The sequence below is a fragment of the Ursus americanus genome, chromosome 1, assembly GCF_024610735.1.
Source record: "Ursus americanus isolate L20-20 chromosome 1, mUrsAme1.1.p, whole genome shotgun sequence".
Taxonomy (NCBI): Eukaryota; Metazoa; Chordata; class Mammalia; order Carnivora; family Ursidae; genus Ursus; species Ursus americanus.
In genome coordinates this window covers 74,995,391-75,020,978 of record NC_142127.1, presented here as the reverse complement: position 1 = coordinate 75,020,978, position 25,588 = coordinate 74,995,391, and the positions used below count along the sequence as shown (strand labels likewise).

General features: G+C 38.8%; 1 protein-coding gene across 2 annotated transcripts in view; it reads left to right on the top strand.

Annotated features, from left to right (window-relative positions):
- The window catches only part of CATSPERT (catsper channel auxiliary subunit tau), a 141,734-nt gene that overhangs the window by 67,417 nt on the left and 48,729 nt on the right, over positions 1-25,588 (top strand). For both annotated transcript variants that reach the window (XM_045806503.2, XM_087862692.1), the window contains 3 exons: positions 496-562; positions 8,894-8,937; positions 10,144-10,584. In XM_045806503.2, coding sequence (XP_045662459.2) covers positions 496-562; positions 8,894-8,937; positions 10,144-10,584 — 552 coding nt within the window. The remainder of the gene's footprint in view (positions 1-495; positions 563-8,893; positions 8,938-10,143; positions 10,585-25,588) is intronic.

The window sequence follows — 25,588 nt, the reverse complement described above, 5'->3', positions numbered from 1 at the left end:
TATACAGAATTAGTATTTTAGGGAAAATTTGAGGGGCCCTTCATTAAAGGAACTATGGACTTTGGGTTCTTATTAAAAGATCAGTACTTTATAAGATTCAGTGATCACTCTACCTTATAATTCCTCTTGGAATTTTTTTAAAGATACACATCACTTTGCAACTCATAGGTCATAATGTTTTCCAATAAAAAAGTAATCTGTTTTCTGGGGGTATCCTCTTTTATCCCTTGAAGTTACAATATTATGTCATTTATCTCATAATCTTTTTCTCTTATACATTTGTCACTCAAATACCCTATCAATTATTGGATAGCTTCTCTCTGGAACATTAACTCCTACCAGGATATACTTCTCTTTAAAATAGTGCTGTGTGGATGGTTTTTATCATAAACCCCTATTCTTCTGTAAATTTTAAAGAAGGTAATAAAAGAATTTATAAAGGCAGCTTGGCTCTCTAAACATTTCTCCAACATCTTTTTTTACCCTTGTTTCTAGGAAATTGATACCGACGAGTTAGTTAAAAGCCTACGTGAAGAGGAGTCTGAAGTTTTTGAAACATCAGGTTAAGAAACTATTTCACATTTGTGTTTATTGATAATTAAAAAGAGTGTGGTTGTATCACAAAAATAAAATTGTTTATTTGCTTTAAGTAGATTTCATTTTTTGTTTGAAATATGTATGTCATAGTTTTAGTATATAGTATTTATTTTGTAACACTCCAAAGAAAAGACTTTGACCCAACTAAGAGGGTTTTTTTAAAGATTTTATTTATATGAGAGAGAGAGACAGCATGTGTATGAGCAGTGGGGGGTCAGACAGGGAGAGGGAAAGAATCTCAAGCAGACTTTGCACTGAGTTTGAACCCCGACGTGGGGCTTGATCTCACAGCCCTGAGATCATGACCGGAGCCAAGAGTTGGATGCTTAACCAACTAAACCACCCAGGGTGCCCAAGAGGTTTTTTGTTTTTTGTTTTTTGTTTTTTAATGCTCCTTTCCTCATTTAAGGACAAGAAAAAAGTTAAATCTTCACTATGATCTATGAAAAAGTATTTTTCTTAAACATTAGCTGTAGGGCTATTGGTCTCTTTTAAGTAGAGGGGTATGTGTGTGTGTGTGTGTGTGTGTGTGTGTAAGGAAGGAGGACAGAGAGAGGGAGATGGGAAATTCAATTAGCATTAAATTTGAGAACTTATCACAAATTATTGGTAAGATAATGGAAGGTATTATTTGGCAGTCTTTTAAAAAAAATCTCCGTTAAAAGATTCGTTGAAACTAAGTTAAAATAGATGCGTAAGCTATGTCTATAAAATCTTGGATTCTTTGGGGTGGAATAATGATATATTGTTACAAGAATTGTGCCCCGGGTTACTTCTTTATTTCCCTATTTTTACTTCCTGGCTACCTCAGCCTTTGATATGTTCATTTCCTAGCCTCTGAGAAGCAGCCAGCCTAGCAGAGCTCTGCTGTCTTTAGCCTACTCTTTACCTTGAAACGTTCAGTTTTCAGGTAGAGGAGAATCACAGTTTCCATCGTCAGTATCACTGTTGAAGATTTGAGGTAAATACGCCTCAGTCACTGTTGGTTGCCAACTTTTTTTCTCTCTCTTTTTTTTTTATCTGAAGATATAAGTCTAGTGACTTCTTTTTTCTGGCATTCCTATAGCTTCTTATAGCTTCAGCTAACATTTATTGACCACTGTGTTACAGGCCTTTACCTGGATTATATAAATCAGTCCTCACAGCAGTCAGTAGAGGGTGTTATTATTATTTACCCATATTTTACAGATGAGAAAGGTGAGGATCAGACAGATCAAGTAACCAGTCAGAAGTCACACAGCCGTCAACTGATAGGGATTAAATTTGAACCTCGTCCATTTGACCCAAGAGCTTAAGCATTTCACCATATTGCTGCTTGCATCTTACATATACTTGTATCATACCTGTAAGATAAGCCATTATTAATCCTGTCTTACAAATGAGAACAACAACGCTCAGAAAAATGGGCTAAGCTGACCACAGTCACACAGCTAACACTGACCATAATAAATTTTGTGTTAGACTTAACACATTCCTTTATATCTCAATTTTTATTCTGTCTCTCTTCCTTTAAGGTTTTACTTTTCTACTTGCTAAATATATAATCTTTATATTTGTAGGACAATTTTACAAGTGATTCAATCAGCCTCTTTCAAATGGTCCTTCTGTTTCTGGTTATATGCAACTTTATTTCAATCTCTTTTTCCAATTCCAACCCTATCACTGACCATCTGGGATTTATTTTATTTCCTCTTGACTTGTAGCAAAATATACTGCATATTTTTTTATAATAATTTTTTATGATGTTCATCACCATACAGTATATCCTTAGTTTTTGATGTAGTGTTCCACGATTCATTTTTTGCGTATAACACCCAGTGCACCATGCAATACGTGCCCTCCTTAATACCCATCAGCGGCCTATCCCATTCCCCCACCCCCCTCCCCTCTGAAGCCCTCAGTTTGTTTCCCAGAGTCCACAGTCTGTCATGGTTCATTCCCCTTTCTGTTTACCCCCCTTTCATTCTTCCCTTCCTTCTCCTACCAATCTTCCTGCTATTTCTTATGTTCCATAAATGAGTGAAACCATATGACAATTGTCTTTCTCTGCTTGATTATTTCACTTAGCATTATCTCCTCCAGTCCCGTCCATGTTGATGCAAATGTTGTGAAATCGTTCTTTCTGATGGCTGAGTAATATTCCATTGTATATATGGACCACATCTTCTTAATCCAGTCATCTGTTGAAGGGCATCTCGGCTCCTTCCACAATTTAGCTATTGTGGACAATGCTGCTATGAACATTGGGGTGCATATGGCCCTTCACTGCGTCTGTATCTATGGGGTAAATGCCCAGTAGTGCAATTGTTGGATCATAGGGTAGCTCAATTTTTAACTTTTTAAGGGACCTCCACACTGTTTTCCAAAATGGCTGTACCAGCTTGCCTTCCCAGCAACAGTGTAAGAGGGATCCCCTTTCTCCACATCCTCTCCAACATTTGTTGTTTCCTGCCTTGTCAATTTTTGCCATTCTAACAGGTGTAAGGTGGTATCTCAGTGTGGTTTTATTTGAATTTCCCTGATAGCTAGTGATTTTGAACACTTTTTCATATGTCTGTTAGCCATTTGTATGTCTTCATTGGAAAAGTGTCTGTTTGCATCTTCTGCCCATTTTTTGATTTGATTATTTGTTTCTCATGTATTGAGTTTGAGAAGTTCTATGTAGATCTTGGATACCAGTCTTTTATCTGTAATGTCATTTGCAAATATCTTCTCCCATTCCGTGGACTGCCTCTAGTTTTTTTGACTGTTTCCTTGGTTGTGCAGAAGCTTTTTATCTTGATGAAGTCCCACAAGTTCATTTTTTCTTTTGTTTCTCTTGCCCTTGGAGAAGTGTCATGAAAAAAGTTGCTGTGACCAATGTCAAAGAGGTTGCAGCCTGTGTTCTCCCCTAGGATTTTGATGGATTCCTGTCTCACATCAAGGTCTTTCAACCATTTCGAGTTTATCTTTGTGTGTGGTGTGAGAGAGTGGTCAAGTTCCATTCTTTTGCATATAGCTGTCCAGTTTTCCCACCACCATTTATTGAAGAGACTGTCTTTTTTCCACTGGATGTTTTTTCCTGCTTCGTCAAAGATTAGTTGCCCAAAGAGCCGAGGGTCCATTTCTGGGTTCTCTATTCCGTTCCATTGGTCTATGTGTCTGTTTCTGTGCCAGTACCATGCTGTCTTTGTGATCACAGCTTTGTAGTATAGCTTGAAATCTGGCAACGTGATGCCCCCAGCTTTGTTTTTCCTTTTCAACAGTTCCTTGGAGATTCGTGGCCTTTTCTGGTTCCACACAAATTTAAGGGCTGTTTGTTCCAGTTCTTTGAAAAATGTCATTGGTATTTTGAACAGGATGGCACTGAAAGTGTAGATTGCTGTGGGTAGCATAGACATTTTAACTCTGTTTATTCTTTTGATCCATGAGCATGGAATATTTTTCCATCTTTTTGTGTCTTCTTCAATGTCTTTCAGGAGTGTTTTGTAGTTTCTAGAATATAGTTCCTTTATGTCTCTGGTTAAGTTAATTCCGAGATAACGTATGATTTTTGGTGCTATTATAAATGGAATGGATTCCCTAATTTCTCTTTCTTCAGTCTCATTGTTCGTGTATAGAAATGCAACTGATTTCTGAGCATTGATTTTGTATCCTGCCACATTACTGAATTGCTCTATAAGTTCTAGTAGTTTGGGGGTGGAGTCTTTTGGGTTTTCTATATAGGGTATCATGTCATCTGCGAAGAGAGACAGTTTGACCTCTTCTTTGCCGATTTGAATACATTTATCCCTTTTGGTTGTCTGATTGCTGTTGCAAGGATTTCTAGTACTGTGTTGAATAATAATGGCGAGAATGGGTATCCTTGTTGTGTTCCTGATGTTAAGGGAAAGGCTTCCAGCTTTTCCCCATTGAGAATGATATTCGCTGTATGCTTTTCATAGATGGTTTTTATGAAATTGAGGAATGTACCCTCTATCCCTACACTCTGAAGGGTTTTAATCAGGAAAGGATGCTGTATTTTGTCAAATGCTTTTTCTGCATCAATTGAGAGGATCATATGGTTCTTGACTCTTTTCTTGTTGATATGCTCTATCACACTGATCGATTTGCGAATGTTGAACCACCCTTGCATCCCAGGGATGAATCCCACTTGGTCACGATGGATAATCCTTTTAATGTACTGTTGGATCCTATTAGCTAGGATCTTGTTGTGGATTTTGGCGTCCGTATTCATCAGGGATATCGGTCTGTAATTCTCCTTTTTGATGGGGTCTTTGCCTGGTTTGGGGATCAAGGTAATACTGGCCTCATAGAATGAGTTTGGTAGTTTTCCTTCTGTTTCTATTTTTTGAAACAGCTTCAGGAGAATAGGTATTATTTCTTCTTTGAATGTTTGGTAGAATTCCCCGAGGAATCCGTCAGGCCCTGGACTCTTGTATTGGGGGAGGTTTTTGATCACTGCTTCAAACTCTTCATAATTAATCGGTCTGTTTAAATAATCAGTTTCTTCCTGTTTCAGTCTTGGTAGTTTATAGGTTTGCAGGAAGGCATCCATTTCTTCCAGGTTGTTTAATTTATTGGCATAAAGCTGTTGATAAGAGTTTCTATTGATCCTTCCTATTTCATTGGTGTTGGTTGTGACCTCTCCCCTTTCATTCATAATTTTATTAATTTGGGTCCTTTCTCTATTCTTTTGAATAAGTCTGGCCAGTGGCTTATCGATCTTGTTTATTCTTTCAAAGAACCAGCTTGTAGTTCTGTTGATCTGCTCTACTGTGCTCCTGGTTTCTAATTCATTGATCTGTGCTCTAATCTTGATCACCTGCCTTCTCATGCATGGGTTAGGCCTGTTCTTCTGTTCCAGCTCCAGCTTCTTGAGGTGAGTCTATAAAAACTGCATTTTAGATTTTTTCTTCTTTTGAGTGAGGCTTGGATGGCTATGTATTTTCCCCTTAGGACCACCTTTGCAGTGTCCCATAGGATTTGGACCAATGTGTTTTCATTTTCATTGGTCTCCAGAAATTGTTTGATCTCCTTCTTTTTTTTTTTTTAAATTTTATTTATTTATTTGACAGAGATAGAGACAGCCAGCGAGAGAGGGAACACAAGCAGGGGAAGTGGGAGAGGAAGAAACAGGCTCATAGCGGAGGAGCCTGATGTGGGGCTCGATCCCATAATGCCCATAATGCCGGGATCACGCCCTGAGCCAATGGCAGACGCTTTAACCGCTGTGCCACCCAGGCGCCCCTGATCTCCTTCTTAATTACCTGGTTTACCCAATCATTCTTGAGCAGGATGGTTCTTAGTTTCCAAGTGTTTGAGTTTCTTCCAAATTTTTCCTTGTGATTGAGTTCCAATTTCAAAGCATTGTGGTCTGAGAATATGCAGGGAATAATCTCAGTCTTTTGGTATCGGTTGAGACCTGTTTTGTGACCCACTATATGGTCTATTCTGGAGAAAGTTCCATGTGCATTCCAAAAGAATGAGTATTTCATTGTTCTGGGGTGTAGTGTTCTGTACATATCTATGAGGTCCATCTGGTCCAGTATGTCATTTAAAGCTCTTGTTTGTTGATTTTCTGCTAGGGTGATCTGTCTATTGCTGAGAGTGGACTGTTGAGGTCCTCTACTATTAAAGTATTATTACCTATATATCTCTCTATTCTAGTTAAGAGTTGGCTTGTGTATCTAGCTGCTACCCTGTTGGGGGCATAGATATTTATAATTGTCATATCCACTTGTTGGATACATCCTTTAAGAATAATATAGTGTCCTTCTGTATCTCTAACTACAGTCTACTTTAAAATCTAATCTGTCTGATATGAGAATTGGTACCCCAGCTTTCTTTTGAGGTCCATTGGCATGAAAAATGGTTTTCCATCCCTTCACTTTCAGTCTGGATGTATCCTTAGGTTCAAGATGAGTCTCTTGTAGACAGCAAATGGATGGGTCATTTCTTTTTGTCCAATCTGCAACCCTGTGGCATTTATGGGAGCATTTAGCCCATGCATATTGAGAGTGATTATCGAGAGAAATGATTTTAGTGATGTCATGCTGCCTGTGAAGTCTTTGTTTCTATAGCTTGTAAATTTCTGTTCTGTATCACTTATGGGGCCTTTTTACTTTTATTGAACCCCCCTTAATATGTCCTGTAGGGCTGGTTTGGTGGTTACGAATTCCTTCAGTTTCTGCCGATCTTGGAAGGTCCTTATATCTCCATCAATTCTGAATGACAGCCTTGCTGGATAAAGGATCCTTGGCTGCATGTTCTTCTCAGATAGAGCTTTGAAAATACCCTGCCAACCCTTCCTGGCCTGCTGGGTCTCTGTAGACAGGTCTGACCTTATTCTAATATTTTTCCCTCTGTACGTAAATATATTCTTCCCCCTGGATGATTTCAATACTGTATCCTTGGATCTAATATTTGCGAATATGCACTATGTCATGACGTGGCATAGGTTTGTCCTGGTTAAGCTTGGGTGGGGTCCTCTCTGCCTCTTGGACACGAGTGCTTGTTTCCTTTGCCAGATTTGGGAAGTTTTCAGCTACAATTTGTTCAAATATCTCTTCTAGACCTCTCTTTCTCCACCCCCTCGGTGATGCCGGCGATTCTAACATTGGAATGTTTCATTAAGTCAGTAATCTCCCCTAATTTACATTCTTGAAATTGGATTTTTTTTGAGCCAAGTTTCCGTTTTAACTTTCTCTTCTACCATCCCATCCTCCAATTCACTAATTTGTTCTTCTGCCTCATTTACTCTGGCTGTCAGAGCATCTAGTTTTGACTGCATTTGATTCATAGCATTTTTAATTTCTGCCAGATTTGCTCTCATTTCCGTCTTTAGAGATTCTATATTCTCATTAATATTTTCATTAATATTTTTTTCAAGTCCAACATCGTCTTGACCATTGTTACTCTGAACTCCGTTTCTGACAATTTGGTTATATCCATATCCATCATTTCTGTGGCAGAGGCCACAGACTCATTATCTTTGCTGGGGGGGGGGGATTTCTCCTCCTCGTCATTCTGATGAGAGGTTGCAGGGATGCCCAGAGCCCAAATTATTGACCAGGACCCAGGCAGTGTGCACTTGTTTTATAGGGACCTTAGGGATGTGGGCTTCTTGATTTTTCAGCCTGCCTTCTGGGGGAGGGGCCTGCTGCACTGATATTGAGGCAACCCTGTTTGGGTAGATTCGCCCTGTCTCCTGCGAGGGGGGATGGGGATGGGCACAATGAGCCGGTATTTCTGGGCTTTTGTTCTCTGGCAGCTTTCCCTGGCGGTTTTCTGTGCCTCTTCTGCGAGTCAGAGCAGCAGTGGCCGTATCCTAGCATCTGTCTCAGAACAGAGATCGCAGTCCGCTCTCCACTGAGCTCTCCTGGCCACTCTAACTCTGTTTCCGTCAGTGCTGCTAAAAACTCTGCAGTGTCCCGGGATGTGCGCCCCACAGCCACTCTCCCAGCCCTCACTTCCAGGGCTAACACGTCTCTGTCCTTTGTGCTTCTAACACCACCAGCCCCCCCTCCCCTGTTCCCACACGCGGTCCCAAGCTACCTGTTGCACTGTGGTTCACGCGCGCCCCGGAGCTCCGGTTTTCAGCCTGGTCGCACGAGCGCTCCTGAGCTCCCGGTTTCTGTCTAGTTTGAGTGAGCGCTATGGAGCTCTGGTTTTCAGTATGGACGCCCGGGTTCCCAGGCTCACAGTCTCAGTCTGCTCTCTCTCAGGTGCCTGTCCAGGATCCCCGCCGCTCCCCAGTGCAGGTCGCTACTGTTTCCCGGCTCCTGAGCACGGCAGCTCCCTCCCCCTTCCGTTTATCTTCCGATATCTGTGCGAGGATTCATGACTCCCCACTTCGTACCTCAATACTCAGTGCTGGAGATGTTTGTTTGTAGAGATCCAGATGTATTTTCCTGTGTCTCAGGCTGATTTCGTGGGTTTTCGGGATGGTTTGGTACCTATCCAGCTCGACTCAGGGGACCAGCTGAAAAAGGGGTCCCCTACTCTGCCATCTTTTTTCCCTACTCTATATCTATTTTTATGTCTTACATTGATGGATCTGAAATCTTACCAGTTAATGCATGCTTTCATTTTATCTCCACACCTTTTCAATTTACCACCCCCCCATCTTCCCAGAGATTCATCAGCCTGTTTTTACTAAATAATATTTATGTTTGAATAGCTGCTTTGATTTAAATTGTTCTTTGTTCTTGGTGAGAAAAATTAAAATAGTATTTTATTAGTATACATATGTATAAATGTTTTTTGTTTTATAATGTAATATAATAATAAAATACTTCTATTAATTTATTAACAGATGTCCCTTTTATAATGGAGGAAGCTGAAACTGTTCCAAATGAGGTAAGGGAACTTGTTAGAGAACTTCTAATAGTCACTATTTTATAAAGGGATGAAACATTTATAAATAAAGAAACATTTATAGGTAGAGAAAAAAAGCACTCAAGAAGTTATTCAGGTCTTTATGGTTATTTCTCTTGTGGCAGTATCTATACAATTACATTATTTAAGTTAAATTACACTCTTAAAAGGTAAATTACAGCATAAAATGGTAATATTTAAAACTACATACAAAGGTAAGGGACAAAAGATGTTGATGAAGAGAAAGGGGGCAACAAGTAAAAATAAAAGCATAAAATTCTACACAATGATCTTAGAAATGGATGCCAGAGACTTAACCACATTCTTTACTTTCTCTTTGGCTTCATAATCTATATTTAAGATAGAAGCAAAAAAATAGAGTTCGTAGAATAGTATTTGATTTTATGATATTTTCTTTGTGCTGTTTTGCTCTTAAAATTTCCCTTATTTTTGTTTTATAAAAAAGATTTATTTATTTATTTTAGAGAGGGTTCGTTTTAGTGTGTGGTTGGGGGAGGGGCAGAGAGAGAGAATCTCAAGCAGACTCCCAGCTAAGGACAAAGCTTGACACGGGGCTCAATCCCATGACCCCGAGATCATGACCCAAGCTGAAATCAAGTTGGACACTCAACTGACTGAGCCACCGAGGCATCCCTTAAATTTCCTTTATTATGATATATTGGTGTATCATAATAGACAGCAAAATGGTGGACCCCTCAATTTTAAGATATTGCTGATTTATAGAATCTGAATACATGAGAACCACTGCTTTATGCCTGGGAGGCTCAGTTGGTTAAGCGTCTACCTTTGGCTCAGGTCATGATCCCGGGGTCCTGGGATTGAGCCCCAGTGAGGCTCCTTGCTCAGTGGGTAGCCTGTTCTTCCTTCTCCCTCTGCTTGCTGCTCCCCCTGCTTGTGGTATCTCACTCTCTGTGAAATAAATGAATAAAGTCTTTAAGAAAAAATAAAGCAGTGTGATCATTTTAATGAATAACATTCTGTAGTCCATGGTTTCAGGCAAGTAGTAACTCTTTTAATAAAGAATGTAATAATTGACAGATATTGATGGTCACTTCTTATGATAATGGATAAGGATACAAATGATTTTAAGTCCAGTTTTATTAGTTTTAAATATTTTCTAGTCAGTAATGATTAATTGGTAGCTTGCTTTATTGATATATTTTCTAGTTGCCAGATAATGATGATAAGAAAGGCCTGACTCTACCAACTTTGAAGCAGTCAAATCAAGATAATTCAGATGTTGTTGCTGTTGCCCCTGAAAGTAATGAATCAGCAAAGCAAACAGATGAGTCAGCAAAGCAAACAGATGAGTCAGCAAAGCAAACAGATGAGTCAACAAAGCAAACAGATGAGTCAACAAAGCAAAAAGATGAATCAACAAAGCAAAGAGATGAATCAACGAAGCAAACAGATGAATCAACAAAGCAAACTCCATTGCCCATTATTCCTACCCTGACAATAACGGAGGAGAACAAAATATCGCCTTTAGAGGAATACCAATCAGAAGCTGCGCCAGAGGGAAAAATGAAAAATATGTTCTTTCCACCAGAAGTAAAATTGAAAGATAGATATCTAAGGCTTTTAAAAACAGACTCATCTCCATCAGAGGTAAAGTTGAAAACTATATATATCCAGGTAAAATAAAGAGGAGGAACTTAGATTCATCACCAGCAGAACTTAGATGGCAAAGCAACAGTTGAAGCTTAGCTAGAAAGAAGAGCACAAGCTTAGTTTCCCCAGATTCAAAATCAAAAGGTAGGTCTCAAAGCCAAGATCCAGAGGAAGACCTTGAACTAAAGGTAGCTGCCCTCATATTAGAAGTATAAGACTAGAGAAAACAAAATAATTCATTTTTTTATTTTATAATAATATTTTTATTATGTTAGTGAACATACAGTACATCCCTAGTTTTTGATGTAAAGTTCGATGATTCATTAGTTGCGTATAACACCCAGTGCACCATGCAATACGTGCCCTCCTTACTACCCATCACCAGCCTATCCCATTCCCCCACCCCCTCCCCTCTGAAGCCCTGTTTCCCAGAGTCCATAGTCTTTCATGCTTCATTCCCCCTTCTGTTTACCCCCCTTTCTTCTTCCCTTTCTTCTCCTACTGATCTTCCTACTTCTTATGTTCCATAAAAAACAAATAAATTGAAAATGCATTCAAAAGTCTCCAAGTGGAAGTGTGTCTAAGTATACTAAACATTCCTACCCTACTTAGATTCAAGTAAAGAGGAAAAAAAAAAACCCTTGAAAGAAAAACAGAGTGATGTGAGATACCCGTAGTACAAACTAGTCTCATGGGTGGGTAATAAAATTCAGCTGATACCATATGATAATTTCACTTAGCATTATCTCCTCCAGTGCCGTCCATGTTGCAGCAAATTTTGAGAAATCATTCTTTTTGATAGCTGAGTAATATTCCATAGTATATATGGACCACATCTTCTTAATCACTCATCTATGGAACATAGATGTTATAACATAGAAGTTATTTCAGTGGAAATTTTTATTAAAACTGTTATAGGAAATAATATTCTTATTACAAATAATTTTATAGTTTAAAATGAGAATGATTTAAATGTAAATTCAAAGGGTTAAAGCATTTCTCAAAATGACAATTATTCTACTTAGATCTTTACTTTTTATTTGAATCACTATTATAGGTAGCTCATAAAGCAGTGTAAAAATGTGTACTGGTCAGTGGGTAAACAGTCTGAATTCTAAGTAAGGTTCTGCCTCTAAATACTTCAACAAGCTTGGGCATCTAAACCTCTAGACTTATTTCCTCATCTATTGAATGGTAGACCATATCACGTCATTTCTAAATTATCTTACAAATTCTTTTTTTTAAATTTTATTTATTTATTTGACAGAGACAGCGAGAGAGGGAACATAAGCAGGGGGAGTGGGAGAGGAAGAAGCAGGCTTCCCACCGAGCAGGTAGCCTGATGCGGGGCTCGATCCCAGGACCCTGGGATTATGACCTGAGCAGAAGGCAGATGCTTAATGACTGAGCCACCTAGGCACCCCTAACTTCCAAATTCTAAAAGATAATTTTATTAAATAACTCTGGTTGGGGAATTATTCTTTTTTAAATTAATTTATTTGATAGAGCTTGTGTGTACAAGCAGGGGGAAGTGGCAGGCAGAGGGAGAGGGGGAGGGAGAAGCAGGTTCCCCGCTGAGCAAGGAGCCCAATGTGGGGATGGACTCTGGGGATCATGACCTGAGCTGAAGGCAGACACTTAACTGACTGAGCCACCCAGGTGCCCCTAGTTGGGGAATTATTCTTAAATACCTAGATCAGTAGCTTATCCAGTGTAACGTATAAAGAATAACATTCTTATTTTTACTGAATGTGAAAGTAATACAGTTATAGAAAATTTAGAAAATAGATGCATAAAAGACCAATTTAAAAATCCTGCCATTTTAACAATTTTTTCCTTTCAGCCTTGCTATTTATATATAAACATATTTTTCATTTATTTTTAAAAACTTGGATCAAATTATATATGTGTGTATATATAATATATATTTATATATAAAATGTTATATTGTGCTGTTCAAAATTTGACATTATAAGCATGTTACCCGATTTTCTTAAAAATCTTCAAGGTGTAGAATATCCTCAAATATAGATACTTAATAATTCCTTTAAACATTTTCTATATTGTTAGACATTAGGTTTGAAATTAACATCCTTTTCTGTAACTATTCGGATCTGTGATTATGCCCTCATATATTCATAAAAATGGCATATGGACAAATTTGCTCTCCAGAAAGATTTTGCCACTTTACCTTCTCACCAATAGTATTTGAATTTTAATGATCTTTTAAGGAATAAGTAGAACTTTTTCATACTTATTAGCTGTTTTGTCCCTAGTATGAGTAGATAGATCGTGTCCTTTGTCTTCTGGTGAGTACTTGGTGATGATGTTGAAGTTTTGCAGTAAGCTCTTTTTCATTATAAGGATATTAACCATTGGTATAGTCATGGCACATTTTTTATAGTAATATTTTTTATTATATTATGGCATATTCTTTTTCATCGTTTGTAGTTTGCCTTTTAATTTCTCTATTGAGACTAACTTACAAAATATTCAGTTTTCATTTGATAAGTGAGTTGCTTACTGCTGTATAACAAACCATTCCAAAACTTAGTGGCTTAAAATAACCATTTTATCATTTCTCAAGATTCTTTGGGTTGATTTTGTTCAGGTGGGAAGTTGTTTTGCTCTGCTTAATGTTGGCTAGGCTCATAATCATCTAGGAGCTCGATTGGGCTGGAACACTCATTCACTTACGTGTCTTACACTTTGATGGAGACAGCTGTAAATCTGGGCTCAGTTGAGATGCATGAACATCTGGTTTGATGTGTCTCTTCCTACTCCCCACCACCATGTCACCTTAGGGATTATCCCTTTCCCTCTCCATGCTGCCTCTTCATGTGGTCTCTCTTGCAGGGCAGCTAAATTTCTTATGTGGCAGCTTGGGGCTTCCGATACACTAAAACAGAAGCTTCAAGTCCTCTTAGGACTTAGGCTTGGAATGAATGTGGGGTCATTTCTACTGAATTCTGTTAGTTAAAGCAAGTCTCAGGCTCAACCCTGATTCAGTATGGAAAGGGACTACATAAGGGCAGGAATCTTAGAAAGTGATGTTCATTGGGGGCCATGTTTGGAGATTAACTGCCACAGATTAACTATCTCTACCTGCAAGTAATTCATGTGCTTCCTGCATGCAAACTATACTCACTCCCCTTATTAGATCCTTGGCTCATGCTATTACTACATCAAGCTTAGGCTTGAAGTATAGAATTTGAACATCTAAATCAGATTCAGGTGGATGAGGCTTCTTGAGTATGGCTCCTCTCAATCTTAAGACCTGTAAATTAAAGAGACCAATTATCTGTGTCCTATATACATGGTGAGTAAGGAACAGGAAAATAGGCACTTATATTCCAAAGGTGGAAGAAGGGGAAAGTAAAGCATACATCAGTCAGTGAGTAGGCCATGTAATTTTGAAGCTCTTGCCTCTGCCCTTAGGGCTTGGCTTTACCTTCTTTTTCCATGAGAAAGAGCTTATACTTGTAACTGAGTAGCTTTGTAGCCTATGTCTTCTCTGTAGAAAGATGAGGGTTCAAAAACCTCTTTCCATTTATATTGTCTCTGCTCCTATCCCTGATGCTATGATTCTTAAAGATTTTGTAGGCTTTCTGTATATCAAATTATGATCCTAGCCAACTGTTACACTCCTGAATATCTTTACGACAGGCCACTATTTACCTTTGGTTGAGAGCCAAGGTGCTGTAGTACAATATTCTTAAGAATCTTAGAGGCTCTCCTATCCAGCAGAGAGGATCTAACAGGCCATCCTAGATACTTAGAATATTTTTTTGTTTAGCTGAATGAGTCTGTGAAACACTATCTTAAAACTGTTTGAGATCTGAACAAGAGATCTTACAGTCACACCCTTGTGATCTTGACCTTGAAACCACATTTTCCTGGCAAGGCCATTGGAACCCAATCAATGAAGTCATGAGGCTGAGATTTCTGTCATTGGTGCAATGGCTTAACAGTGTTTTCAAAGACCCAGGAACAGGCTTTTATGTTTCCTCTTTTTCATGTTCATGTTTGTCACTTTATGATCACAAGATGTTTGCTTTAGTCCCAGGCATTATATATAGATCTAGGCAGGTGAAAGAATGTGGGGGTTGACCAATTAAGTACTTTTGCACTTGCCCCTTTTTATTTCCACAGAGAAACAAAAGTTTACCCAATCACCCCCCAGTAGATTTTGTGTCTCATTGACTAGAATTATGTAACAGGAATACCTCTAGCTTCGAAGAAGAATGGGAAAACTAGTATTTGGCGAAAGGCAATGGATTTCCAACAATGATTCATTCATTATTTTGGTCTGATAGGTTGCTGTTAAAAGCAAAATTCAGGTTCTATAAGATAGCATGGGAAGTGGTTATTATGTAATCAATTAGCAGTAATGCCACAATTATTCTCTTTGATTGGAATATTCTTCCCCCAGATCTTCATAGGGTTCATACATTCACGACATTCAGGTGTCTATTCAGATGTTAACCTTCTTAGAGAGGGCTTTTCTGACCATTCTATATAAAATAACTAACCACTTACCCTACCCCGTCCCTATTACTTTCTCTTCAAGTATCATTACATGGTATCATATGTTTGTTTGTTTACTATCATTCCCAGTGGCCTTTTACATTCCAAGTGATAGTGATTTAGTCTTAACCACATTACCTTACCATTTAGAATAGTGATGAGCCCATAACAGACACTTAATAAACATTTGTTGAATTGATTAGTTAAAAATACTGCAGGGTATCAGTGGATTTGCTGTGGAATCTCTGAATATATTTTTTATTATGTTCAATTAGCCAACATATAATACAGCATTAGTTTTTGATGTAGTGTTCAATGATTCATTAGTTGTGTATAACACCCAGTGCTCATCACCACATGTGCCCTCCTTAATACCCATCTCCCTGTTACTCCATCCCCCCACTGTCCTCCCTTCTGTAACCATCAGTTTGTTTCCCGGAGTCCAGGGTCTTTCGTTTTGTCTCCCTTTCTGATTTCTTACCATTTAGTTTTCCCTCCCTTCCCCTGTCATCCTCCACACTATTCCTTATGTTCCACATATGAGTGAAACCATATAATTGTCTTTCTCTGCTTAACTTATTTCACTTAGCATAATCGCCTCCAGTTCCATCCATGTCAATGCAGATGGTGGGTATTCATCCTTTCTGATGGCTAATATTCCATTATATATATGAACCACATCTTCTTTATCCATTCATCTGCTAAAGGGCAACTTGGCTCCTTCCACAGTTTGGCTATTGTGGACGTTGTTGCCAAGAACATCATGGTGCATGTGCTCCTTCTTTTCACTATGTCTGTATCTTTGGGGTAAATACCCAGTAGTGCAATTTCTGGGTTGTAGGGTAGCTCTATTTTTAAACATCTTGAGGAACTTCCATACTGTTTTCCAGAGCTGTAACAGCTTGCATTCCCACCAACAGTATAAGAGGCTTACCCTTTCTCCACATCCTTGCCAACACTTGTTTCCTGTCTTGTTAATTTTTGACATTCTTTTTTTTAAAATAATTTTTTATTATGTTCGTCACCATACAGTATATCCTTAGTTTTTGATGTAGTGTTCCACGATTCATTTTTTGCATATAACACCCAGTGCACCATGCAATACGTGCCCTCCTTAATACCCATCAGCGGCCTATCCCAATCCCCCACCCCCTCCCCTCTAAAGCCCTCAGTTTCTTTCCCAGAGTCCACAGTCTCTCATGATTCATTCCCCCATCTGTTTACCTCCCTTTCATTCTTCCCTTCCTTCTCCTACCAATCTTCCTGCTATTTCTTATGTTCCATAAATGAGTGAAACCGTATGATAATTGTCTTTCTCTGCTTGACATTTCCCTTAGCATTATCTCCTCCGGACCGTCCGTGTTGCTGCAAATGTTGTGAAATCGTTCTTTCTGATGGCTGAGTAATATTCCATTGTTTATATGGACCACATCTTCTTAATCCAGTCATCTGTTGAAGGGCATCTCGGCTCCTTCCATGATTTAGCTATTGTGGACAATGCTGCTATGAACATTGGGGTGCATATGGCCCTTCTCTTCACTGCGTCTGTATCTTTGGGGTAAATGCCCAGTAGTGCAATTGTTGGATCATAGGGTACCTCAATTTTTAACTTTTTAAGGGACCTCCACACTGTTTTCCAAAGTGGCTGTACCAGCTTGCATTCCCAGCAACAGCGTAACAGGGATCCCCTTTCTCCACATCCTCTCCAACATTTGTTGTTTCCTGCCTTGTCAATTTTTGCCATTCTAACAGGTGTAAGGTGGTATCTCAGTGTGGTTTTGATTTGAATTTCCCTGATGGCTAGTGATTTTGAACACTTTTTCATATGTCTGTTAGCCATTTGTATGTCTTCATTGGAAAAGTGTCTGTTCGCATCTTCTGCCCATTTTTTGATTTGATTATTTGTTTCTCATGTATTGAGTTTGCGAACTTCTTTGTAGATCTTGGATACCAGTCTTTTATCTGTAATGTCATTTGCAAATATCTTCTCCCATTCCGTGGACTGCCTCTTAGTTTTTTTAACTGTTTCCTTGGCTGTGCAGAAGCTTTTAATCTTGATGAAGTCCCACAAGTTCATTTTTTCTTTTGTTTCTCTTGCCCTTGGAGATGTGTCATGAAAAAAGTTGCTGTGACCAATGTCAAAGAGGTTGCAGCCTGTGTTCTCCCCTAGGATTTTGATGGATTCCTGTCTCACATCAAGGTCTTTCAACCATTTCGAGTTTATCTTTGTGTGTGGTGTGAGAGAGTGGTCAAGTTTCATTCTTTTGCATATAGCTGTCCAATTTTCCCACCACCATTTATTGAAGAGACTGTCTTTTTTCCACTGGATGTTTTTTCCTGCTTCGTCAAAGATTAGTTGCCCAAAGAGCCGAGGGTCCATTTCTGGGTTCTCTATTCCATTCCATTGGTCTATGTGTCTGTTTCTGTGCCAGTACCATGCTGTCTTTGTGATCACAGCTTTGTAGTATAGCTTGAAATCTGGCAACGTGATGCCCCCAGCTTTGTTTTTCCTTTTCAACAGTTCCTTGGAGATTCGTGGCCTTTTCTGGTTCCACACAAATTTAAGGGCTGTTTGTTCCAGTTCTTTGAAAAATGTCATTGGTATTTTGATCAGGATGGCATTGAAAGTGTAGATTGCTGTGGGTAGCATAGACATTTTAACTCTGTTTATTCTTTTGATCCATGAGCATGGAATATTTTTCCATCTTTTTGTGTCTTCTTCAATGTCTTTCAGGAGTGTTTTGTAGTTTCTAGAATACAAACCCTTTACGTCTCTGGTTAAGTTAATTCCGAGATAACGTATGATTTTTGGTGCTATTGTAAATGGAATGGATTCCCTAATTTCTCTTTCTTCAGTCTCATTGTTCATGTATAGAAATGCAACTGATTTCTGAGCATTGATTTTGTATCCTGCCACATTACTGAATTGCTCTATAAGTTCTAGTAGTTTGGGGGTGGAGTCTTTTGGGTTTTCTATATAGGGTATCATGTCATCTGCGAAGAGAGACAGTTTGACCTCTTCTTTGCCGATTTGAATACATTTATCCCTTTTGGTTGTCTGATTGCTGTTGCAAGGATTTCTAGTACTGTGTTGAATAATAATGGCGAGAATGGGTATCCTTGTTGTGTTCCTGATGTTAAGGGAAAGGCTTCCAGCTTTTCCCCATTGAGAATGATATTCGCTGTATGCTTTTCATAGATGGTTTTTATGAAATTGAGGAATGTACCCTCTATCCCTACACTCTGAAGGGTTTTAATCAGGAAAGGATGCTGTATTTTGTCAAATGCTTTTTCTGCATCAATTGAGAGGATCATATGGTTCTTGACTTTTTTCTTATTGATATGCTCTATCACACTGATCGATTTGCGAAAATTGAACCACCCTTGCATCCCAGGGATGAATCCCACTTGGTCATCATGGATAATCCTTTTAATGTACTGTTGGATCCTATTAGCTAGGATCTTGTTGAGGATTTTGGCGTCCGTATTCATCAGGGATATTGGTCTGTAATTCTCCTTTTTGATGGGGTCTTTGCCTGGTTTGGGGATCAAGGTAATACTGGCCTCATAGAATGAGTTTGGTAGTTTTCCTTCTGTTTCTATTTTTTGAAACAGCTTCAGGAGAATAGGTATTATTTCTTCTTTGAATGTTTGGTAGAATTCCCCGAGGAATCCGTCAGGCCCTGGACTCTTGTATTGGGGGAGGTTTTTGATCACTGCTTCAAACTCTTCATAATTAATCGGTCTGTTTAAATAATCAGTTTCTTCCTGTTTCAGTCTTGGTAGTTTATAGGTTTGCAGGAAGGCATCCATTTCTTCCAGGTTGTTTAATTTATTGGCATAAAGCTGTTGATAAGAGTTTCTATTGATCCTTCCTATTTCATTGGTGTTGGTTGTGACCTCTCCCCTTTCATTCATAATTTTATTAATTTGGGTCCTTTCTCTATTCTTTTGAATAAGTCTGGCCAGTGGCTTATCGATCTTGTTTATTCTTTCAAAGAACCAGCTTGTAGTTCTGTTGATCTGCTCTACTGTGCTCCTGGTTTCTAATTCATTGATCTGTGCTCTAATCTTGATCACCTGCCTTTTCATGCATGGGTTAGGCCTGTTCTTCTGTTCCAGCTCCAGCTTCTTGAGGTGAGAATATAAAACTGCATTTTATTTTCTTTTTTTTTCCTGATAAATACTTTTGTGTTTATTACATATCAAATTGATAATGTTTTAATCATATTGGTTTAAATAAACTATATTATTATTTTTTTTATTTTAATGTTTTTTTATTATATTATGTTAGTCACCATACAGTACATCCCTGGTTTCTGATGTAAAGTTCGATGATTCATTAGTTGGGTATAACACCCAGTGCACCATGCAATACGTGCCCTCCTTACTACTCATCACCTTTTCTATTCTTTTGAGTCAGGCTTGGATGACTGCCTTTGCAGTGTCCCATAGGTTTTGGACTGATGTGTTTTCATTTTCATTGGTCTCCAGAAATTGTTTGATCTCCTTCTTAATTACCTGGTTTACCCAATCATTCTTGAGCAGGATGTTTCTTAGCTTCCAAGTGTTTGAGTTTCTTCCAAATTTTTCCTTGTGATTGAGTTCCAATTTCAAAGCATTGTCGTCTGAGAATATGCAGGGAATAATCTCAGTCTTTTGGTATCGGTTGAGACCTGTTTTGTGACCCACTATATGGTCTATTCTATAGAAAGTTCCATGTGCATTCCAAAAGAATGAGTATTCTATTGTTCTGGGGTGTAGTGTTCTGTACTTATCTATGAGGTCCATCTGGTCCAGTATGTCATTTAAAGCTCTTGTTTGTTGATTTTCTGCTAGGGTGATCTGTCTATTGCTGAGAGTGGACTGTTGAGGTCCCCTACTATTAATGTATTATTATCTATATGTCTCTCTATTCTAGTTAAGAGTTCGCTTGTGTATCTAGCTGCTCCCCTGTTGGGGGCATAGATATTCATAATTGTCATATCCACTTGTTGGATATATCCTTTAAGAATAATATAGTGTCCTTCTGTATCTCTAACAAGAGTCTTTAGTTTCAAATCTAATCTGTCTGATATGAGAATTGGTACCCCAGCTTTCTTTCGAGGTCCGTTGGCATGAAAAAGGGTTCTCCATCCCTTCACTTTCAGTCTGGATGTATCCTTAGGTTCAAAATGTGTCTCTTGTAGACAGCATATGGATGGGTAATGTCTTTTTATCCAATCTGCAACCCTGTGGTGTTTTATGGGAATATTTAGATCATTCACATTGAGAGTGATAATATATTGAGAGATATGATTTTAGTGATGTCATGCTGCCTGTGAAGTCTTTGTTTCTATAGATTGTAAATTTCTGTTCTGTATCACTTATGGGGCCTTTTTACTTTTATTGAACCCCCCTTAATATGTCCTGTAGGGCTGGTTTGGTGGTTACGAATTCCTTCCATTTCTGCTGATCTTGGAAGGTCCTTATCTCTCCATCAATTCTGAATGACAGCCTTGCTGGATAAAGGATCCTTGGCTGCATGTTCTTCTCAGATAGAGCTTTGAAAATACCCTGCCAACCCTTCCTGGCCTGCCAGGTCTCTGTAGACACGTCTGACCTTATTCTAATATTTTTCCCTCTGTACGTAAGTATTTTCTTCCCCCTGGCCGCTTTCAATACTGTATCCTTTGATCTAATATTTGCGAATTACACTATGACATGACATGCTGTAGGCCTGCTCTCATTGATCTTGGGCGGGGTCCTTTCTGCCTCTTGGACATGAATGCTTGTTTCCTTTGCCAGATTGGGGAAATTTTCAGCTACAATTTGTTCAAATATCTCTTCTAGACCTCTCTCTTTCTCCACCCCCTCGGGGATGCCGATGATTCTGACATTGGAATGTTTCATTGAGTGGTAATCTCCTGTGATCTACATTCTTTTTTTTAATAATTTTTATTATGTTAGTTACCATACAGTACATCCCTAGTTTTTTTGTTGTTTTTCTTTTTCTTTTTTTAATATTTTTTTATTATATTATGTTAGTCACCATTCAGTACATCCCTGGTCTGATGTAAAGTTAGATGATTCTTTAGTTGTGTATAACACCCAGTGTAATCTACATTCTTGAGATTGGATTTTTTTGAACCATGTCCGTTTTAACTTTCTCTTCTAGCATCCCATCCTCAAATTCACTAATTAATTCTTCTGCGTCATTTACCCTGGCCGTCAGAGCATCTAGTTTTGACTGCATTTGATTCATAGCATTTTTAATTTCTGTCTGATTCGCTCTCATTTCTGTCCTTAGAGATTCTATATTCTCATTAATATTTTCATTAATATTTTTTTCAAGTCTACACATCATCTTGACCATTGTTACTCTGAACTCCATTTCTGACTATTTTGTTATATCCATATCCATCATTTCTGTAGCAGAGGCCACAGTCTCTGTCTCCTTTCTTTGCTGGGGATTCCTCCTCCTTGTCATTCTGATGAGGAGAGGTTGCAGGGATGCCCAGAGCCCAAATTATTGACCAGGACCCAGGCAGTGTGCACTTGTTTTATAGGGACCTTAGGGATGTGGGCTTCTTGATTTTTCAGCCTGCCTTCTGGGGGAGGGGCCTGCTGCACTGATATTGAGGCAACCCTGCTCAGGTAGATTCGCCCTGTCCCCTGAGAGGGGGGATGGGGATGGGCGCAATGCGAGCTGGTATTTCCAGGGTTTTGTTCTCTGGCGGCTTTCCCTGGCGGTTTTCTGTACCTCTTCTGAGAGTCAGAGCAGCAGTGGCCGTAGCCTAGCCTCTGTCTCGGAACAGAGATCACAGTCCGCTCTCCACTGAGCTCTCCTGGCCACTCTAACTCTGTTTCTGTCAGTGCTGCTAAAAACCCTGCAGTGTCCCGGGATGTGCGCCCCACAGCCACTCTCCCAGCCCTCACTTCCAGGGCTAACACGTCTCTGTCCTTTGTGCTTCTAACACCGCCAGCCACCCCCAGTCCCGGGTGCTCCTGAGCTTCCAGTTTCAGTCTAGTCCTCGTGTGCGCTCCAGATCTCCGGTTTTCAGTCTGGCCGCGTGCACGCTCCCGAGCTCTCAGTTTCAGTCCAGTTCCAGTGAGCCCTCCTGAGCTCCGGTTTTCGGTCTGATCACATGCGCGTTCCTGGGCTCATGGTCTCAGTCTGCTTTCTCCCGGGTGCTGGTCCCCGAGTCTGGCCGGCTCCCCAGTGCAGGTGGCTACTGCTTCCTGGCACCCAAGTGCAATTTTTTGCCATTCTAACTGGTGTAAGGTGGTATCTCATTTATGGTTTTGATTTGTATTTCCCTGATTGCTAGTGATGTTGAACATTTTTTCATGTATCTGTTAGCCATTTGTATGTCTTCTTTGGAGAAGTGTCTGTTCATGTCTTCTGCCTATTTATTGATTGGAGTATTTGGTTTTTTGGGTGTTGAGTTTGAGAAGTTCTTTATAGATCTTGGACACTAGCCCTTTATCCATAATGTCATTTGCAAATACCTTCTCCCATTCTGTGGGTTGCCTCTTAGTTTTGTTGACTACATTTTTTTAATTGAAGTATAATTGACATATAACATTAGTTACAGGTATACAGCATAATGATTTGATATCTGTATACATTGTAATTTGTATGCACTACAATAAGTCCAGTTACCATCTGTCACCATACCTAGTTAAAATTTTTTTTTCTTGTGATGAGAACTTTCAAAATGTACCTACTTTTTTTCTTAGTAATATTCAAATAGGCAGTAGAAGATTATTGATTATAGTCACCATGCTGTACATTACATCCCATGACTTGTTTTATAAGTGGAAATTTGCTCCTTTTGATCCCTTTCTCCATTCTCTCCTTCCCCCCTTTGCTCTGGCAACCACCAATCTGTACTTTGTATCTGTGAATTTTGTTTTGTTTTATTTTGATTTTTAGATTCTACATGTAAGTGAAATCATATGGTATTTATCTTTCTCCATTTGATATATTTCACTGAGCATAATATCCCCAAGGTCCATCCATGTTGTCACGAATGGCAAGATTTCATTCTTTTTATAACTAATATTCCATTGTATATTTACACGTCATCTTATTCATTCATCCATTGATGAACACTTAAGTTGTTTCCATACCTTGGCTATTAAATTAATGCTACGTTTAACATGGAGGTGCATATGTCTTTTGAATTGGGTTTTCATTTTCTTTGGGTAAATACCCAGAAGTGGAATTGCTAGATCATATGGTAGTTCTGCCTTTAATTTTTAAGGAACGTCCATATTGTTTTTCACAGCGGCTGCACCAGTTTGCATTCTCACCAACACTGCACGAGAATTCCTCTTTTCTACATCCTCGTCAACAATTGTTATTTCTTATGGTTTTTTTTATTATATTATGTTAGTCACCATACAGTACATCCCTGATTTATGATGTAAAGTTCGATGATTCATTAGTTGCGTATAACACCCAGTGCACCATGCAATACATGCCCTCCTTACTACCCATCAGCAGCCTATCCCATTCCCCCACCCCCCTCCCCTCTGAAGCCCTCAGTTTGTGTTTTTGATTTTAGCTATTCTGACAGGTGTGACGTGCTATCTCATTATAGTTTTGACTTGCATTTCCCTGATGTTGAGCATCTTTTCATGTGTCTGATGGTCATCTGTGTCCTCTTCAGAAAAATGTCTATTCAGATCCTCTGCCCGTTTTTAATTCAGATTTTTTGTTCTTTTGTTATTGAGTTTTATGAGTTCTTTCTATTAACCCTTCATCGAATACATGATTTGCAAATATCTTCTAACGTTCAATAGGTAACCTTTTCATTGTGTTGATGGCTTATTTCTCTGTGCAGAAATAAGATTGATGCTAGTTTGATGCAGTCCTCTTTGTTTATTTTTGCTTTGTTGCCCTGGCCTTTTCAGTCAGCTACAAAAAATCATCACAAGGCTAATAATTACTGCCTATGCAATCTCTGGATATATTATAACTCTCAGGCCTCATTGTGTGTAATTAATAAAAATCACCTTGTCATAGGAAATGCAAATTATTTTAGTACTTCTAAGGCAAATGAACCACCTAGCTCTGGCATATCAAATATCAGGCATAAGGCAGAGAGATTAATTCCACACTCCATAAAGTGTAGTGATAAGGGCTTAATTATGTATGTCTTTGAGTTTAAGGTTCTGGTGCCTACAGAAAACTAGGATTAAGGAAAACAGGGAATTGTGTATGTGATACCACTAACCTTTTATTCATTTGTTGACTTTAACTGCCTTCGTTATGCTATGAATTTCATTTATGAGATGTAAATCGTTGCATGATGATTGATGGGACTGGTGGGAAATATTCTGTGATCTCCCAAATTCATTGTCTTTGCTAATTCTGCACTTTGAATTAACCCAACTCATGCATAAATGAGATGTAACTTTACAATTAATTTATCCACTTTATTTTTTAATTCAATAATTTTTTCACCTAGAAGTTTTTCTAGTCTAATTACATCTATGAATTCTTGAAACTAATTGAGACTATAAAAATGGAGATAAAAAAATAGTTTCCGGGGTGCCTGGGTGGCACAGCGGTTAAGCGTCTGCCTTCGGCTCAGGGCGTGATCCCGGCGTTATGGGATCAAGCCCCACATCAGGCTTCTCTGCTATGAGCCTGCTTCTTCCTCTCCCACTCCCCCTGCTTGTGTTCCCTCTCTCGCTGGCTGTCTCTATCTCTGTCAAATAAATAAATAAAATCTTAAAAAAAAAATAGTTTCCATGATTTTTAGAGTAGGAGAACTTTTCCAGTTGATCAAAGTAGATCTTCTTTTGAAACAGATAATTTAAAAATTTCTAATCATTTTTCTCTTTGCTCATACCATTCTCTGGAAAGTCTGTTTGTCCAGTGGTATCTGAGATGGATTTTGTCAGAGTTAATTTATTTAAAACTTTGGGTGCCAGAGAAAGGGAAAGGAGTCATTTTATATTTTCAATAATTTTAATATTGCTGCATTAGTCTTTTATTTGCCTACGAGGAACAGAAAAAATAACAATATATAACTGGGAGCAATACATACCAGAGAACATCCCTGAATTTTCAGTGTTTTCGTATTCATTGGGCCAGCATTCCTTAACTTAGCTGGGCACCCTAGACTAATTGCAGGTGCTATGAGCTTGAAGAAATGTGTGTCTCCATTGAGGAGTAGAAGGTTCTGTCCACTTTCTTCCAAGTCAGTCTTTTACTTGAATATGGTAAATTACAGGTGGATGGGTTAGCCTTTTAATCTGTTTTCATCTTGATTATATCTAATAGAAACATTTTTGGACTGTAGAGAGTACCAGTGCTTATTTTCCATCTTGTCCCGACCTCAGTCTATTGTCTGCCTTTCTTTGTTTTATGCCCCAAGAAGATGACTGCTATGGAATGCCTTATGAGACTGCCCTTCTGGCTGATTTCTAGTTAGGTCCAGTAAATGGCAAACACTGTCAGAACATTGGAGGTAAACAG